The sequence below is a fragment of the Melopsittacus undulatus genome, chromosome 11, assembly GCF_012275295.1.
Source record: "Melopsittacus undulatus isolate bMelUnd1 chromosome 11, bMelUnd1.mat.Z, whole genome shotgun sequence".
Lineage (NCBI taxonomy): Eukaryota > Metazoa > Chordata > Aves > Psittaciformes > Psittaculidae > Melopsittacus > Melopsittacus undulatus.
In genome coordinates, this window is record NC_047537.1 from 232,519 (window position 1) to 248,597 (window position 16,079).

At 52.4% G+C, this 16,079-nt stretch overlaps 2 protein-coding genes across 2 annotated transcripts; one reads left to right on the forward strand and one right to left on the reverse strand.

The window, feature by feature from the left end:
* The first annotated feature begins 600 nt into the window (after positions 1-600).
* Positions 601-10,682, forward strand: CACFD1 (calcium channel flower domain containing 1). The gene is made up of 5 exons (XM_005142488.3): positions 601-739; positions 4,529-4,601; positions 4,926-5,051; positions 5,195-5,302; positions 5,754-10,682. The coding sequence occupies exons 1-5, from the start codon at positions 616-618 to the stop codon at positions 5,845-5,847; spliced, it is 525 nt and encodes a 174-aa protein (XP_005142545.1). The 5' UTR covers positions 601-615; the 3' UTR covers positions 5,848-10,682.
* Positions 10,683-10,833: 151 nt separating this feature from the next.
* SLC2A6 (solute carrier family 2 member 6) lies at positions 10,834-15,635 on the reverse strand. Its single transcript, XM_005142478.3, has 10 exons — positions 15,518-15,635; positions 14,789-14,951; positions 14,495-14,701; positions 13,865-13,964; positions 13,107-13,318; positions 12,805-12,957; positions 12,364-12,472; positions 11,945-12,118; positions 11,514-11,659; positions 10,834-11,431 (listed from the first exon to the last, which is right to left on the reverse strand). The coding sequence occupies exons 1-10, from the start codon at positions 15,616-15,618 to the stop codon at positions 11,276-11,278; spliced, it is 1,521 nt and encodes a 506-aa protein (XP_005142535.2). The 5' UTR covers positions 15,619-15,635; the 3' UTR covers positions 10,834-11,275.
* Positions 15,636-16,079: the final 444 nt, after the last annotated feature.

The following is a 16,079-nucleotide window of genomic DNA, read 5'->3' on the forward strand; positions in this document are numbered from 1 at the left end:
GAGGTGGGCTCTAGTTACTGGCTGTATGTCCAACATTCATTTGCAAAAAATGCAGCTGTTTTTATAATTTAAGAGAATTCAGGCTGTTTTCCTGTATTGTGTGTTTGGATACCAACAGGTTGCCTACTGGGACATCTCTTGCTTGTAAAGTGCTACTTCTACTCCCATTTTCTAGGGAGAAAGTCTGATTCCATTTGGATTCAGGGGAATGTTAACCTCTTGTCTTCAGGGCAGAATGCTTCCCTTCCTCCTGAGCATGTGCTGCCTGCCTGGATAACAGCATCCAGGTGGTACCCAGGAGCAGTGGGGCCCAGGCGCTGCTGTGGGTCCATGGCGACGGATGAGCACGCACGCAACGGGCTCTGCCCACCGGCATTTATAATGAAGTGACATCAGGGCCCTGCCTGCTGGAGGGGGGGACCCACAATGCAACACGCAGCAGACGTGGAGGCAGCTCCCCGGCCGCTGGCATCGCTGCTGCAGGCAGAGACCCTCCATTGTCAGCCCTTGGGGGGGCAGCAGGGCCAGGCCCTGCATGGGGGTGTGGGGAGAGGCTCAGTGGTGGTGGGGCTGGCGGGAGGGGGCTGCCCCTGACCTGCCAGGAGCAGGGGTGCGATGAGTGCTCAGGATGAGCAGTCGCAGGCAGCAGCCCCTGAGCCAGGGGCTCCCTGCGCCGGTGATGACATGACCTGGTGGTACAGGTGGCTCTGCAGGATGGCCGGGGTCGCCGGGGGCCTGTGTAAGTATCCCCGTCCCCTGGGCCAGCCGTGCCCCGTCCCCGTGCGGCCCAGTGCAAGGGTCACGCGCCATGAGGCGGCCTTTTGGGGTCATGGGTTTATGTCTGCTCTGGACGGGACTCTGCTGTGTTTGGGGCAGAAGAAAGAGCCAAGGGGGGGGGTTCTCTTGCACCAGGGGTGTGAGGTGTGTGTGCCAAACCTACAGAGCATGGGCCCTGGCAGAAGGGACCTTCCGGGGGACCTGTGAACTGCGAGTTCCTGTTGGGAGCAGCAGCCGAGCCCTGGCGCTCTGGGCACATAAAGCTGACCAGGCACAGCAGGGGCAGGGCTTGGACAGGGGCCATTGAATTCAGTTCATCCTACTTGGTTGCTGGGTGTTTGTATGTTCTGAATGTCGGAGCATGTTTCCTGCTACCCCTGCTGTAGATCGCTGATGGCCTGTCTGTGTTTTCTTTTTTGAAGGTGAATAATGGACTTGGTTTGTGTTGTATATTTTTAAGGGGTTTAATGTGGGACACAGAAGAAGGGAGGCAGCAGACAGCGAAGGGAGTTGGCTGTGCTTGGAATTACCTGCTGAAAAAGAACTTTCCCAGGGAAGGAATCTTTGCAACTTTGCCAGAGATCAGCCTGTTCTGTAGTGCTGGTTTGCTACATTCTGTGGAGAGATTAATGGCTCTTAAAAGCAGGAGGGACTCTTACGACCACTTAGTCTGATCTCCTGCAGAGCACAGGATGGAGAATTTCTTCTGCTTCAGGTCTACGACTTTGAGAATGTTCCCCAGCCACTGCAGTCACCCCCATTTATTCCCTTGGCCATAGAGTTTTGCCTGATCCCCCTTTTCCCCTGCCTCTTGCCTCAGGATTTGACTGCACAAGCCCCAGGCATTTTTGCAGTGGACCCCATAGCCTGTGGTGGCATGGGGCAGGCTGGTTCCAGCCGCCGTGCGAGGCTGGGGAGCACACGCTGCCCTCGCTGTTTCACGTCTGAGGTGCTGAAATCCCGGAGGTGTCAAAGGGTTTGGTAGGGCTGCTCCTGTGGGGCGGAAGGCGCCTGCCCTGCCATGCCCTGCCTGGGGCCCGCACTCCTGGCCCAGGCTGGGGGCCAGGAGCCCAGCTGGGGCACGTCTGGAGTGCAGGGCCCAGGGCAGGTTCAGTGTGAAGGCGTTTTCCCATGGCCTTGGGCTGCAGCCGCGGCCTTGGCGCTTCCTGGGTGTCTGTGGCCCATGTGGAGCTGAGGGAACGCGTGTGGATGGAGGATGCTGTTGGGTCGTGGTGGTGGCGTCGCCCGCGTCGTGCTAGAGCAGCACACGGGTGCCTTACAAGTGTAAGTCTTTGAAGACTTTTTTTTCTCGATCTGCATGTTTCAAAGCAGCTGAATCAGACCTGGATTATTTTCCTAACCTTTTGTCCACATTTCTGAGAATTCATGACTTGCTTTTAAAGGGAAGCTAAGAGTTTTGCATGATTAGGTGTCCTGGGTTCAGCTTTAGCAAGACATCGGTAGAGTCAAAGAAGATCCAGGCTCTCAACAGGATTACTGATGATCTGAGCAGACAGACAGTTTGCACTTGAACCCTGACAGTCTCCCTTCATGAGGTTTGTCAGGCACAGAACAAGGCATCATTATTTCCTCTTAAAGGCAGGTAAAAGGGGGACTTTGGAAAGAGGCAACCCTCCAACCCCCTGTGCTAGTAATGGCTCTCTTCAAAACGCTCCTTGTTCAACCTCACCTTGTTGAAGGTGGACAGTTTGGAAAAAGAGTGACTAATAGAACAGCAAGACTGGAGTTTGCTGCTGTTTCCAGAGCTTGCTATGAAAGAACAGAATCCATTTAGAAGGGTTTTGAGCAACTGGATCATGGTCCTGCTCCAGGGCTGGATTATTTATAAAATTCCTTCTAGAAAGGAAGAGAAACTTTGTTAGCAGAGTTGAGACTGGGAGATGGCTACCACATGCGAACACCTGCAGCACACAACTTGCTTACGCCAGAAGGGTCCAAGGGCCAGAGCAGGAGCAAGACAAACAAGGTTCAGGATCTGTTCTTGGCTCTTGCACAGGCTGGCTTGGAGACCTCAGCCAAGTCCCTTGTGTTCCTGTTTGTAATAGGACAAGGAGAGTCTGTGGCTTTTGTGAAATGCTCTAGGAGCAAAAATAGGATTGTGATGAGGACAGTGACCAGCTGCTTGAAATGAATAGAGCCTTTGTATGTGAGGAGGTAGTGTTCTTCTTTCTCCATTTTAGCTCCCAGTTATCTGTGCTTCCTCAGGGATTTGAGATGGGACAGTAGTTGAACAAATGGCAGGACTGTCTGTCTCCTGTAGCTTACATGCCATTGAGTGTTATCTGGATTTTAAATCCATTGTGAGGCTTTGTCTCTGGCTTGGCAGCTCCATCCCCTTTTGGCTACTGAGGCAGGAGCCAACCCTGTCCTGGTGGGTCAAGGATGTGTGAGGCTCACTGCTCTGCGGGAAAGCCTGAAGGTCCCCAGACTGTTACCAGCTGCTGTTGGCCACTGTTTAAAAATAGGTTTGTTTGGTTGCTTCCTAAACCCAGGAGATCACTTACCTGTGGGGTGACCTTAGATCACTCCTGTCACAGCCCTGAGGTTCTGTTTTCCAGTCTGATAAGTAAGGAACTTATTTATGTTAAGGGTACTTTGAGGATTCAGGAGTGACTGCTGAAAAGAAACCTTGCAAACTTGTGTCCTGCTTTTGAGGAGCGGGACTGCCAGCAGCAGCTCTGCTCAGGCATCCCCTTAGCAAAACTGGAACAGCCGTCTGAAATACCCAAACCCAGGCTGGGCTCATTCTTTAGATGGCCTCTGCTGCTCTTCATTGTGCTGCTGATGGTCTGCAAGCAGCCTTTAAGTGTTATGGAATGTAGCTGGTCACTGTAACCCTAGCCATGCGCTGCTGCCTCCTGCACAGGCTGGGTTCCTGGTGAGCAGCAGGACCTACTGTTGTTGGAGCAGGGAACAGGAGTATCGGGTGCTGGGGATGCTCTGCAAGTTTCATGAGGCAGGAAGGAACAAGCAGCCTTGGCATGGGCACTGCTGCCTCGCTCCTCAACTTGAATGACAGAGCCGGAAGCGTGGGGGATACTTTGGGCTCTGCTTTATCCACTTCCATTTATATTAGTGGACACAAACTTGGCTGTTTTCTGCCCATCTGTAGCAGAGTTGTGCAGCACTGGCAGCGTGTGGCAGAGGCTGGGTTGACCTCTGCTTTATTTATTGTCTTTGTGCCTTGGTGCTGCAAGTCATGTTTTTGCTGAACTTCCCCTGTGCTGCTTGGAGATGGGTGCCCCCTGGGACCTCTTTGTTCTTCCCAGGACAAAGCAGTAATTCCTCAGCAAATACAACCCAGGGTGCTGCGTATGTGACTCCATGCAAAAGCAAATGCTCTGTTCTCCGCAGGTGAAAATGTTGTGCAAGTGTTGTGCTAAGAGATCCAGCACTTGAAGCAAAAGGATACCTGGCTGGAGGAGCCAGGATAAAAACCTCTCCCCTGCATCCTGGGCTCCTGTTCAGGCCATCAGACTTTTCCACTCAGCCTTCTGTGCTGGTCTGTACAGTGCCTGGAGGTGCCAGCCAAGGCATGGGCTCTTCTGAGCAGTGCCTGCTTTGCAAAACATACCCAGATACAGGAGAGCAGCATTACACTGGTGTGGTTGCAAGGTCTGGTGTGGGCAGAGTTGGGAGGAGCAACCAGCCCTGCCTGCTGGGTCTGGCCTTGTCCCCATGGGCACACAGGGTTGGTCTTTATAGTTACTGAAACGGCTTTGCTTTCCAGCCTGTGCCTTTGCTGGTCTCTGGAATTGTGTCACCATCAACCCCCTGAACATCGCGGCTGGCGTGTGGATGATGTGAGCAGAATTGCTTCTTTCTTTACCCCGGGGAGGGAGGTTGGTTTGTTAATGGAGCAAGGGGCAGAGCTGTCTGGGGCAGTGGACATGAGTTCTTTTGTTCTTTCTTTACCCCTTTTTAGGTAAACACTGAGATGCCCTTATCCAAAGTACGTCTGGGGCTCAAGGGTTTGGGAATTATCAAAGTGGGGGGAGAGCGCAGAGCAGTCCAGCCCTGCCATTCCCTAGTGCTGGCAGCTCTTGGGGGGGGAGGGGGGAAGGGACACTGATGACCCTCCTCTGGGCCATGTGGGCAGGATTAACTCTGGTTTGCTCTGTCTGGAGGCTCAACGCCTTCATCCTGTTCCTGTGTGAAGCCCCCTTCTGCTGCCAGTTTATCGAGTTTGCAAACGCCGTCTCTGCAAGGGCAGACAAGCTGCGGCCCTGGCAGAAAGCTGCTTTCTACTGCGGGTGAGGATGCTCCTGGGGTGCATTGTGGTGCTGAAGTAATCTCAGGAACCACGTTGGGATGCATATGGGATGCCAGAATGCATGAGCATCCCTACGTCCTGCGGGGCGTGGAGCCTGGCTTTGAGGGCTGCTCTGTCTTGCAGGATGGCTGTGTTCCCTGTCATGCTCAGCCTAACGCTCACCACGCTCTTTGGAAATGCCATTGCGTTTGCCACTGGGGTGCTTTATGGCCTGTCGGCGCTCGGCAAGAAGTAAGAGAGCACTGTCTGCTTGTGGAGGGGAGGGGAAGGTGGACCTCCAGCCCTCACCCCATCTACCTTGCAAAGGCTATGCTTCCTTCTTGTACTAACCGTGCTCTCAGGTGTAAATGGCACCAGAGAACATTTCCCTGCCATCATCTCCAAGGCCTGGGGAGAAAGGTCCTATGGTTTGCTGAAGCTCTGAGCTTTTCCTTGGAAGCTCAGTCTAGGTTGCCCTGTGGGTCCCAGCTGTCTTTGTGCAGCGGTTGGGTGGATGGGCCCAGCTCTGGGGGCAGTGACCTGCTTTGGTGTGGTTGGAGAGGGCCAGCAAGTATCATTTCACTCCTGGCATGCCTCAGCACAGAGAGACCCAGGCCCCAGTTGTGAGACCTGTCTGCTGGGTGCTGTACCCACCATGGTGGGCACCTGCAGCCTGGAGACCCACTGTTCCTTCTCTCTGCAGGGGAGATGCTATTTCCTATGCTCGAATCCACCAGCAGCAGAAGCAGATGGATGAAGAGAAGCTCATGGGAGCCCTGGAGGGACAGGGTCTCTGAAGCACACGAGCTGAGGGTAACCGCTCCTGGACACTGAGATGGTGAAGCTGTGGAAATCCACTGCCCTTCCCTCTGCCCACTCCTCTCTCTGCTACACAGCGATTTTCCTGGACACTTCAGCGACTGGAAATCTCAGGGGCTGGGGCAGGCTGTGCCCTCTTCTCACACCAGCATCCAGATGTCAGTGTGTTGGCCCCTTTCTCCTCCTCAGCCAGATATCTCACAGTCCCCTATTCTTTATGTTTTTCTGGTTTGTTGTTTGTCTTTTGGGGTGGTGCTGTTTCTTCTTTTCTTTGGCTTTGAGTGCTGTTACCAGCCTGAATAGGTAGCCTTTCTTTGGAGTGATGCCTACAAGCAAGCAGAAGATGCGGAGCTCTTTTTGGAACTGCTCTCTGCATGGGGTGAGGAGCAACAGAGCTGACATACCAACTCCTTGCCTGCACTGGTCTTATGGGAGTCAGGAAGCTGCTGGCCTCATGGCAGGGGTGACCTGCTGTTGCATGTTACTATACCCTTCCCAGGTATAACGCATGAACCCAGGGTTTGACAATGCACAGTAATGCTTAAGCTTGGTCTTCTTCCATTGATTATGGTCCAGTTAGGGTGGGCATGGGAAAGGACTTTCAGCAAAAAAAACATTCAAAGAGCAGAACCATCTCTGCAGAGGAGCTGCCAGAGTTGCTGGGGGAGATCCTGGTACCTACTAGCACAGTCCCTGCTTCCTCTGCATAGAGCTGCAGGCACTTACTGCAATTTACTTGAATTACAGCAATTAATTACTTTGTCTTAATAAGGGTGCTTTTCTTAAGCTTCACTCTTTTCTTGTGGAAGAAGGTAAATAAGGTTTGCTTTACCTCAGCTGGGAAAGGGTAGGACTGCTTGAGCCAAGAGGGATTTTTTGTCAGTGTTAAGGAGCATCCTTCTCTTGTGAACCTGGGACTCTGCTCCGTTCTCTCTTACTCTCTGCTCCTGTGACCCATCCTTCCCCACAAGGGACCTGGTTTTTGCTTCTGTTTAGTATTGTCTTTGCTTTGGGCTCATGTTCTTTCTGTATCAATCATGTGCTGGTTTTGTATTGGAAGGTAGTATACCCTTCCTTTGCAAACACAAAGTCTGCACCATTTCAGTTTAGATAGCTAGGATGTCTTGCTTCTTTATTTCAGGCTCCATCAGTGCTTTTCACATCCTGTTTTCTGTTTGCTTTGTAACATGCAGAACAAAACTGCTTGCAAAGCTCAGATCCCCCTCTTCTTGTTATGGTTTCTTCTGTGAAGGTTAATTTTTTTTCCACATGATTGCTTTTTGTTGTCATTAGGAAATGGGGGAATAACTTAGTTCTGTTTATTTAAGTATTTTGCTCAGGGTCATTTTCTTTGGACATGAGAGGAAGGAGTGCTCTGTTTCCTGTCCTTCAAAGGACTGTCTCATCCCACTGGAGGGGATTTCTGAACCCTCTGAGCCCTGGATGCTGTGGCTGGGATGCTGTAACTGTAGAATCATATTTCAGCCTTCAGAGTGTTTCTCAGATTTCTGAAAAGTGTGTTGTCTTTTGACCCCGTTGTCTTCTTCTGGGCCACTGGCTTGACAAAGTTTGGTGTCCCCCTCTCCTGGGAGAGAGAAGGGAGGAACACTGGGCTGTAACTGCTGGGCTGGAGGTTTGTGCTCGCTTGGCAGCTATGGCAGGTAGCAGCTATGGTGAGCAGTGGTGCTGGGGACTGCAGCCTGTTCTTCATCCTCTGCCCTGGGAGCAGAGCTCCCTCTGCCACCAACACTCTGTGGTCCCATTTGAATCCGTGGGGTACCAGCGGGGTTGTGCTGTGATCAGAGAAATGCTATTGGAGGCTGACTGCTGTCTGTCAGATGGATCTGTCCACCAACCACTCTGCAGCTTCAGAGCGGTGTCGTGTTGAAAAGTATCCCTATTACATGTGCTTCCTCTACATATGGTGCGTGTTCACATCAGGGGAACACCAGCACATCCCTGTCAGGGCCTGGAGAGGTGCTTGGGTATGGAAGTAGCCTGTGCATTGCAGGGAGAGCAAAGCGGTCTCTGGAGATCGCTGGGCTAAGCTGCCAGCTAATGATTGCTCTTGTTTCTTCCTTGGAGTTCAGAGAGGTGTGAGGATTTACACCAGTCAGGAGCACGGCTTGGGTTTATTTACACACATCGGCCCCTGCAGCTGGATGCTGGGTAACCACTTTGTGCTAAGCCCCTTTCCCCCCTGGCCTCTGAACCATAGTTGCTCTGGCATCAGCTTGTCTGGGATGCAGAGCAGGCACCAGATGCAGCCTGTTTCAGTGAAAGCTGTGCCATTTCAGAGCCCCAAGTTCTCGGCTGATCCCTGCTGCTGCATGCAATACATGGGCCACTGTCAGGGAACACAGCCTCCTGCCTGGGCCATGCTGCCTACAGCAGTGGGGTGCTGCAGGGGGAATACATGGTAGCCCATGGGGTACCTTAGTGGTAACAGCCTCTCTGCTCTTGGAGCCAGGGGTGTCCCTGTGCAGAACCTTTATAGGCTGGTTTGAATGTTGAGTCCTACCTAGCGAACAAGACATCTGCTGTTATTTTAGGGGGGCTTAGGGACTTAAGTAGTGCTTAGTAGAGAAATGTTGCACACTGATGCAAGTAGCTACAAGCATGTCTTTGGTAGTGACTGCTTTGCTCTGTGAGTAGTTCCACAGTAGCTTTAGTGACAGGAGGTGAAAAGCAAAGCAGAGGTGATAGAGAAACATTTGCAGCCTGGTATCCATCTGTGGTGATGAACAACAGAGCTTGTAGGACCCTCGCTGGCTTCATCTGATTGTCCTCATGCCGCAGATGAGCAGCAGTCCTTGTTGCAGGCAGGTGCTGCTCCAGGTCACTTGGAGGGCTTGTGAGAACAGAAGAGTGGATGTGACAGTTAGTGGATGGTCTGACCTCTGTGTGGACATTTTTTGTGGAGATAGAAAGGTCATTTACAGTAGTAGCATCACAGTAGTTATATGCCTATTCACAGTGCATGGTGGTTATTAATTTTGTTTAGAGGCACCATTGGCGTGCTTGGAGCTGTGTAAGGATAAATGAAGTTAGAAGCTTACTCTAGAGATAGATTTTACAGGCTCAACCCAATCCCTGCTGATGGTTGCAGGCTAATGGATGGCTAGTCCACAGGGCCTCTATGTAAGAGGTTCTGCCTGCCAGGTCTTGGAAAGGCCTCTGGGGTACGATGGGGCAGAATTTTTGTTACTTGAGAACTCAAGAGCGGATGATGCATTGACCACAGTGAGTTGTTGATACCAAGTGTGGAAAGACACTGGCAGCACATGTGTGCTTGGCAATGGACTGTTACACCGTTCACCATGAGCTGTGCACTTCTTACCCAAGTGCATTTATACAGCTGCAACCCTTCCATGTCCCATTCAGTCATGAAGTTGACAGCACTCATGCGTGTTAACTCCACTGTCCCCTGGGGCTGTCTGTTGGGTCTGAAGAGTAGAAGCTCACATTCTGCTGCGTACTAGGACCTCACTGCTCTGGGCAGGAGCTGATTTTGTAACACCAATTGATTCTCTGTGTGTGCAGTGAATAAAAAGACCATTCTACCTCTGGAAAGAGCCACTGTGATTTCTCATATGCTAAAAATTGTAGCAAAACTGTTCAGACTTTCTATATTGAAGAAAGGAGTCACTCAGAAAATACTTCTCCAATGAGGTTCTTACAGAACATGAAGAGTCCAACCTCATTTCATATTTGGGCACTTCCTCATTAGGCCAAGCCCTGGGAAGCTCAATTAATCTTTGTCATTTTTTTAACTTAGGAAAACAAAACATCTGCTGTCTTCAGGGAAGGATTTCATTGAAGAAGATGTCAAGAGCTGGTCCATAGCCATGTGAGCAAGAGAACACTTTAGCACAGGGCTAACACAGATCCTGATCTTCAGAAGGTCAGTGGAAAGCAGAGGCTCTTCAGACCTCTCATAATCAGGCCATGCTTAGAAACATCGTATTCCAGACAGGACTGAGCTTTCTGGAAATGGATCTCAGCAGCAAAGGTTGGTTCTAATGCTGAATTTTCTTTGTGGGTTTGATTTTGGCACATCTGTTCCTCTCTTCTATGCTGCTTTAAATCAATGCTCTTTTAAAGGATATCTTTGAGGATTTCTCTCATCACCTGCTGTAGGGCTTCTAAATAGTAGCTAGCATATCTTGAGATCTGGGTCAAATACACACTGTTACCCTGTGCTTGCTTGTCACAGTGGGCTGAATGTTCTGGGAGTGGGAGGACACAAGCATCTCCACCAGCTCTCAGGGTACCAAGTGCATTTCAGGAGGTTGGACAAATGCTTGGGCAAATCATCTCCCAGTTCAGCCGTTGTTCTGCCCTTTTGGGAGAAGTTGTATGTGATAATCAGCAAGGCCATTTGTTCCTTCCATAACCACCTCCTGCAGCTGTGTTTTATCTGGGGTTAGGCTCTACATAAATTATAATGTCCTTAGTCCTGCAGGACACACAGGAAAAAGGAATAAGACAATTTGCTACTAACTGTGCAGATGAAAGTTGAAGTGATAGAGGTGAAGGCTTCACAAACAACTGTGATGGAGAAACATCCACCTTTCTTTATGGATGAGTAAAACCGTGTGGTGGGAAGCACCCACCCCAGTACAAAGTTTTGTCAGAAACCACAATGTCTTTCCTACAGTGAATCACTTGCACTGCAGCTGAATGTGTGTCTGTTCCTGTTCTTTGTTTTGTCTTGGATCTTCTTTGTGAACTGTATTCGGTCTTGGTTTTTAGGCTTCTAGTGTAATGAGTGTTTTTAGAGCAATAAAATGTGGCAGCTTTTAATAAAAAATATCTGGCTCTGCCTCTTCAGTCCTTAAGTACAAGAGACTCATCTGGGAAGCTGCAGGCTGTCGTGGTTCCCTTGTCACAGTCCTCATCTGCCTCTCCCATCCCACCCGCCTGCAGCTCCCTTCTTTGCAAATCAAGGCAACATCTCACAGTTGGAGGCAAAACCATTTTATTCTTGCAACTACATGGTGAACTTTTGCCAGAACAGCTACAGCTGCTGTGTTCCAGCCAAACCCTCGGGGTCTCAGGCTGCTTTGGTGGCTGCTGCACGAAGCACTTGTGTGGTTTTTTGTCCGCAGCACACGCTTGATTTTCCAGGATATCTTTATCTCTAGCCTGGTGCTGGTTACCTGGTCCCATACCTTAGGTCGACCTGTTGCCCAGAGCACAACAGGTAGTGTTGAATAATAGGCAGAGAAGGTAAAGTTCCAGCTGGCAACTTCTACATCCAAAGTGAGATGATCATTGCTGCCCATTCCTCTCCTATTGCCTTCACAGAGTGCTCCAGCCTCTACCTCCATCAGTGTAACAGTTTTCTTTGTTGTCCTTGAGCATGTGGACTGGTAGCCTGGCACAGTTGACACATGGCAGTTCCTATCTCATGAATGACCTCCGGCCAGTCCTGAAGAAGGCCTCTATCTGTTCCAGAGACCTGCCTTTGGTTTCTGGAACGCAGCAGCCTGTGAATAACATGTTCCCAGCACAGATGACAGCGAAGAACAGGAATGGCACCTCAAGGCCAAAGGTGTCCTAGAAAGTGGGACAGAACATGTGAGCTGGTGCATAAGGTGTCAGGAGGGGATGAAGAACCCTCTCTCAGGGAAATACCCACCACAGCCAGGAGGAAGGACTGGGTCAGTGCAAAGGCTGTCAACCAGCTCACGACAACACAGAGGCCTGAGGCCACTCCACGGGCTTTCAGAGGGAGGATCTCCGACATGAGCAGCCAAGTAATGGGGCCCCAGCCCATGGCATAACCTGCAGGGAGCGGTAAAGGGAGGCCGTTGAAGATTCGAAGCCTGCTGGGGAGTGTAGAAGAGCCTTGTGCAAATCCTGCCCTGGGCCCCAATCTTTATTCCTGCCCATTAATGCTCTGTCAGCCCTCAGAGTGACTTCAGATGCTGTCTCTCTTGGTCTTCCAGGGATAACTGCCTCCCTTCCACCTCCGAGCCCAATCTCTTTGCTCCATATCACCCTGACTGGGTACGAAGAGTCCCCACAGCCTGGCACTCAGCCCTAGGCTCTCTCACTCTCTGTACCTACCCATTATGAAGAACATGGTTGCCAGAAGAGGGATGAGGGTGATGTAGTTTGTTGGCTCAGCAAAAAGGTTGGCAGAGCTCACCAAGGTCTTGTTGGCAATGGTGCCATTCTGAGAAGCTGGCACAGAGTGGATGTAGATTCCCATGGTCAGGTTTGAGACCAACATGACACCAGCTGTGGAGAGATGCAACAGCATAGTGGGACTGACGGGTGAGTGATCCTTTCTATGCCAATGACTGATCTCCTGGGAACGCCTCTGCTTAGGAGCTGAATCACCACCAAAGGAAACAGACCTCCCCACTCCCTGCCCCGGTTCTGTATGGCTGAGCATAGGAGGAGTTTCCACTCCTGCATGTTTGCAGAGCTCCTGCAAGTCCTTCAATAAGAGCTTCTCTTGCACAATGGTACACAAGACATACCTGATACAAAGAGAAGAATCTTCCTCCCAGCTTTATCCATTGACACAGCAGCAATTGCCACGGAGAACAGACGTACCAAGCCAACAAGAGCTGCATCATACTCTGGTTTCTGCAATGGCAAAAGTAGTGGGGAAGCTGAGGTGGGGGAGCTGGGGAAAAGCAGGTTCCTACACGTGTTGCCTTGACTCTGGCTGATGACTTTGTCAAAACTGTTCTCCTATGGTAAGAGACCAGAAAATCTGAAGCCCAGAGAAGAGTGGGGAAACAGTGGGGCCAGACCTGCTCCTCAGCCTCACGCATCCTCACTGGCTATTGCTGCTAACCAAGTGCTTAAAAAAAAGCTTCAAAGTTGGGGTTGTGGGGCTGCAGGGGACTTGGAGCATTGGGCAGCCATCACTGAAGTCAAGGCAATGGGAGCATGAGCCCAACCCCAGGGCTCACCAGAATGACAGAAGTTTTCTTGAATATTGACTGCAGGTACACAAGGATGCAAGTGACACCTGAGAGCTGCTGCAGGAACCTCATCCCCCCTGCGATCAGGATGGGCTTGTAAAGGAAGGGGTCCTTGATCTCAACACAGGAAACATGCCGGCTCTGGAAGGGATAAAGCCAGGAAACCAAAGTGTGACTCCCTCTGGGCACCACCGTGGCTCCCAGGAGATGGCTCAGGACTTGCTTAAAGGAGGTTGGATTGTGCGGCTTCCAGACAACATCCCCCCCATGCTGGAGGTGAACATCCTCACCTGCTTCCTCACGCTGTCCTTGATTTGCTGATACTCCCGTATGTAGTCCGTGTCCTTGCCCCGCAGCCAGCACAGTGACCCCAATGCCTCATCCTCCTTCCCCTGGGAGAGCAGGAACCGGGGCGAGTTGGGCATGAAGCAGAGCAGGACGCTCATTACAAGCACGGGCACCTCCCCAGCAACAGCCAGCGAGCGCCAATCCAGCACCAGCCCTGCCAGAGCAGCACAGTCAGGAGCAGAAGGCACATGGGGAAGAGTGTCCTCATGCCTCCACATAGGCAATCTCACAACTTAAATTTAATAAGTCCAGCAGGGGAAAAAAATGGGTTATTGCACATATTTTTCTCCTAGAAAAGAAGCATTTTCAGCTCACAATACAGGGAAATTCCAGCATGCTCCCCATATCTTAGAGTATCCAGCAAGATCCTGCAGCAACCAGGGCACATGCTTGCAGGAAGTGCACATACAGTTCATTGCGTGCTGCTTTTCAGCCCTGGCAAAACCTTGGCAGGACCTGGGTCTGTAGGTGTGGTAATGGCCATGAGTCCATGCAGGTTATAGGTTCGTCCCTCTGGGGACACACACACAGGCACACAAGTGCAAGTCACACAGGGGTGATCCTGTCCAGGCCCCCTTTGCACACCTGGGTTGGTGGCTGTGAGGGAAAGGAATTAACTTGCTGACAAATCTTAAAATAAACTCCCCTTCCCCAAGGTCCCACGGAGGGTTTCCTGCCCTCTGAACACTGAGATACTTGCCCAGCGCATACAGGATGAGGGAGCCCAGCACTGCCATCATCTGAGGACAAGCGCCCAGCATGCCTCTGACCCTGGGATGGGAGATCTCCGAGATGTACACCTGGAGCAGGACGACACCTGCTTAACAGAGCTCCAAAACATGACTGTTGCCACCAAAACCTGAACGGTGTCACCGCACAGTGACCCACTACAGCCAAGGGAAACCCAAATTGCTAGGAAACTGTCCTCTAGGGGTGGGAACCTGACCGGTCCAGCACCCGGAGCCCTGCAGGCACCGCCAGTTTCCTCCCGCTCCCAGCATGGGAGAAGTGCTCCATCAGCACGCTCAGACTCCCGTTACTGGAAAGTCGTGCCACGGGGTTGCTCAATGCTCGCCTTCCCCTCTGCATGGGACATGAGCTCAACGTTTGGTAAATGCGGAGGGAACCACTGCTGGGAGGAACAGGGCCTTCCCTCTTCTGCAGGCAAGAAAGTCCAGCACCGTGGGACTTTCCAGCGCATCTTCCCCAGCCCGTCACAACGCTGGAGCTCTGCGCACGCCTTCAGAAAGCACCGGGATGTCCCAGGCTCAGCTACAGCCCCATCTCCTGCCGTGCAACCCCCGGCAAGCTCCCTCCAGTGGCACGTTACCGGAATGGAGGCGGATGTCACTCCGCCAGCATAGCCCGTGAGCACGCGGCCCAGCAGCAGCATCCCGGTTCCCTGGGCAGCGGCCATCAGCGCGTATCCCACGGCGGAGGGCAGTGCCGAGAACATGATGCTCAGTTTGCGGCCCAGGCGGTCGTTGAGGAGCATGGTGCTGAGCCCCCCTGCCGCCGCCCCCAGCATGAACACTGACTGCGGGGGACACAGAGAGGGGGCCCGGTGGGTCTGGGCTCCCCCGGCTCTGCCTCCCTCTGCAGCAGAGACAGCCCCACTCCTTACCCCGAACCAGGATGCTGTGTTCTGGTTCAGCCTCAGCGCGGGGCTGGGGTGAGCCTCCAGGGCAGGAATGACTGGTGAGGGGTAAACGAGGGCAAAGCCGAAGCTGAAGTTCCCCAGAACAGCGGCAAATACAGCCAGGTAGAGGCGCTTGTTGTGGAGGCTCCTGAGGGAGGGACAGAGCAGGAAGGAGGGGTGACCTTATCGCACCCAGCAGAACGTTTGACTCCGTTTTGCAGCTTCCCCTGCCTTGGTCGAGACTCTCGTGACACCCATGTGGTTTCCTGGGAAATGGTCCTGCACAGCACCACGCTGGGGGTTTCTCCGAGTGGAGCAGCAGATGCTGCTGTGTGGTGGGGAGCAAGAGCCCATACCCTGGGCACTGCCAACGTTCTCCTCTGCACCAGGCAGCTTTCAAAGGTTCAAACGACCGAGAAAAGCAGCAGCCGGCACATCCCAGTGCAGCAGGGAGGGGGTTCTTTTCAAGAACCCATCGGGAACATGAATCCCCATGAAAGTCAGATGGCCCAAAAGCACACACAATTGCAGCTCTCCCAGGCATGCTCATCCAGCACTGCACATCCTAGGCAGGATGAGACCGCATCTCAAGGCAACTCATCAGTAACAGCAGCATGAAGCAGCTTTTCCACCAGCTCCCCCCAGCCCAGTGCTCTAGGGATGGGGGGCACAGCCCACCCCGCAAGCAGCCCCACGGCCCAGCCTGGCCCTTACTGCAGGTGTTCCTGGTCGATCCTCTTGCCAGCGTTTTCGGGAAAGGTCCGGTATGAGGAGCTCGTCTTTCGGATGAGGGGCTCGCATGCGCTCGGCTCCATGGCAGTGCCGTGCCCGGTGCCCGTCACCGTGTGGGTGCTCGAGGCTGCGGGTGGAGAGGAAGAAGCAGCCGGAGGCGGCGTTGCCTCATCACAGAAATCTGTGCCTCGTGGGCTCGCACCCGGCTGCTGCTGGGGAGGAAACCGGGGGGGGAACCCCACTCGGCAAGGAGCCATGGCAGAAGGATGGTGCCCTGCAGCCTGCACCTTGCTCCCAGCCAGAGCCTGTGCCCCCCAGCTCACATCAACACAAATGCCCATTGCTGCAGTGGCAGTTACAGGGACAACCCTCGCAGGACCATTTCCTTTGCTGAGGTCATTTCTCTCCCCTAGGGGAATTACTAGCAGTCAGACTGGCCAAACACTGCTTATTTTTACAAGGGTGAATTGCATCTGTCTGAGCCTGGGGAAAGGTTTTCAACACAGACCAGAGATGAGGAAAAGGAAGGAGAGGAAATGAGAGG

Bases quoted from the DNA above. Each gene is read 5' to 3' on its own strand.
- CACFD1 (XM_005142488.3), top strand. From the start codon at position 616: ATGAGTGCTCAGGATGAGCAGTCGCAGGCAGCAGCCCCTGAGCCAGGG. The intron at 740-4,528 runs GTAAGTATCCCC...TTTGCTTTCCAG, and splicing joins CGGGGTCGCCGGGGGCCTGT to CCTGTGCCTTTGCTGGTCTC. The intron at 4,602-4,925 runs GTGAGCAGAATT...CTCTGTCTGGAG, and splicing joins GCGGCTGGCGTGTGGATGAT to GCTCAACGCCTTCATCCTGT.
- SLC2A6 (XM_005142478.3), bottom strand. From the start codon at position 15,618: ATGGAGCCGAGCGCATGCGAGCCCCTCATCCGAAAGACGAGCTCCTCA. The intron at 12,473-12,804 runs GTGAGCCCTGGG...TTGCCATTGCAG, and splicing joins AGAAAACTTCTGTCATTCTG to AAACCAGAGTATGATGCAGC. The intron at 11,432-11,513 runs GTGGGTATTTCC...CCCACTTTCTAG, and splicing joins AGTCCTTCCTCCTGGCTGTG to GACACCTTTGGCCTTGAGGT.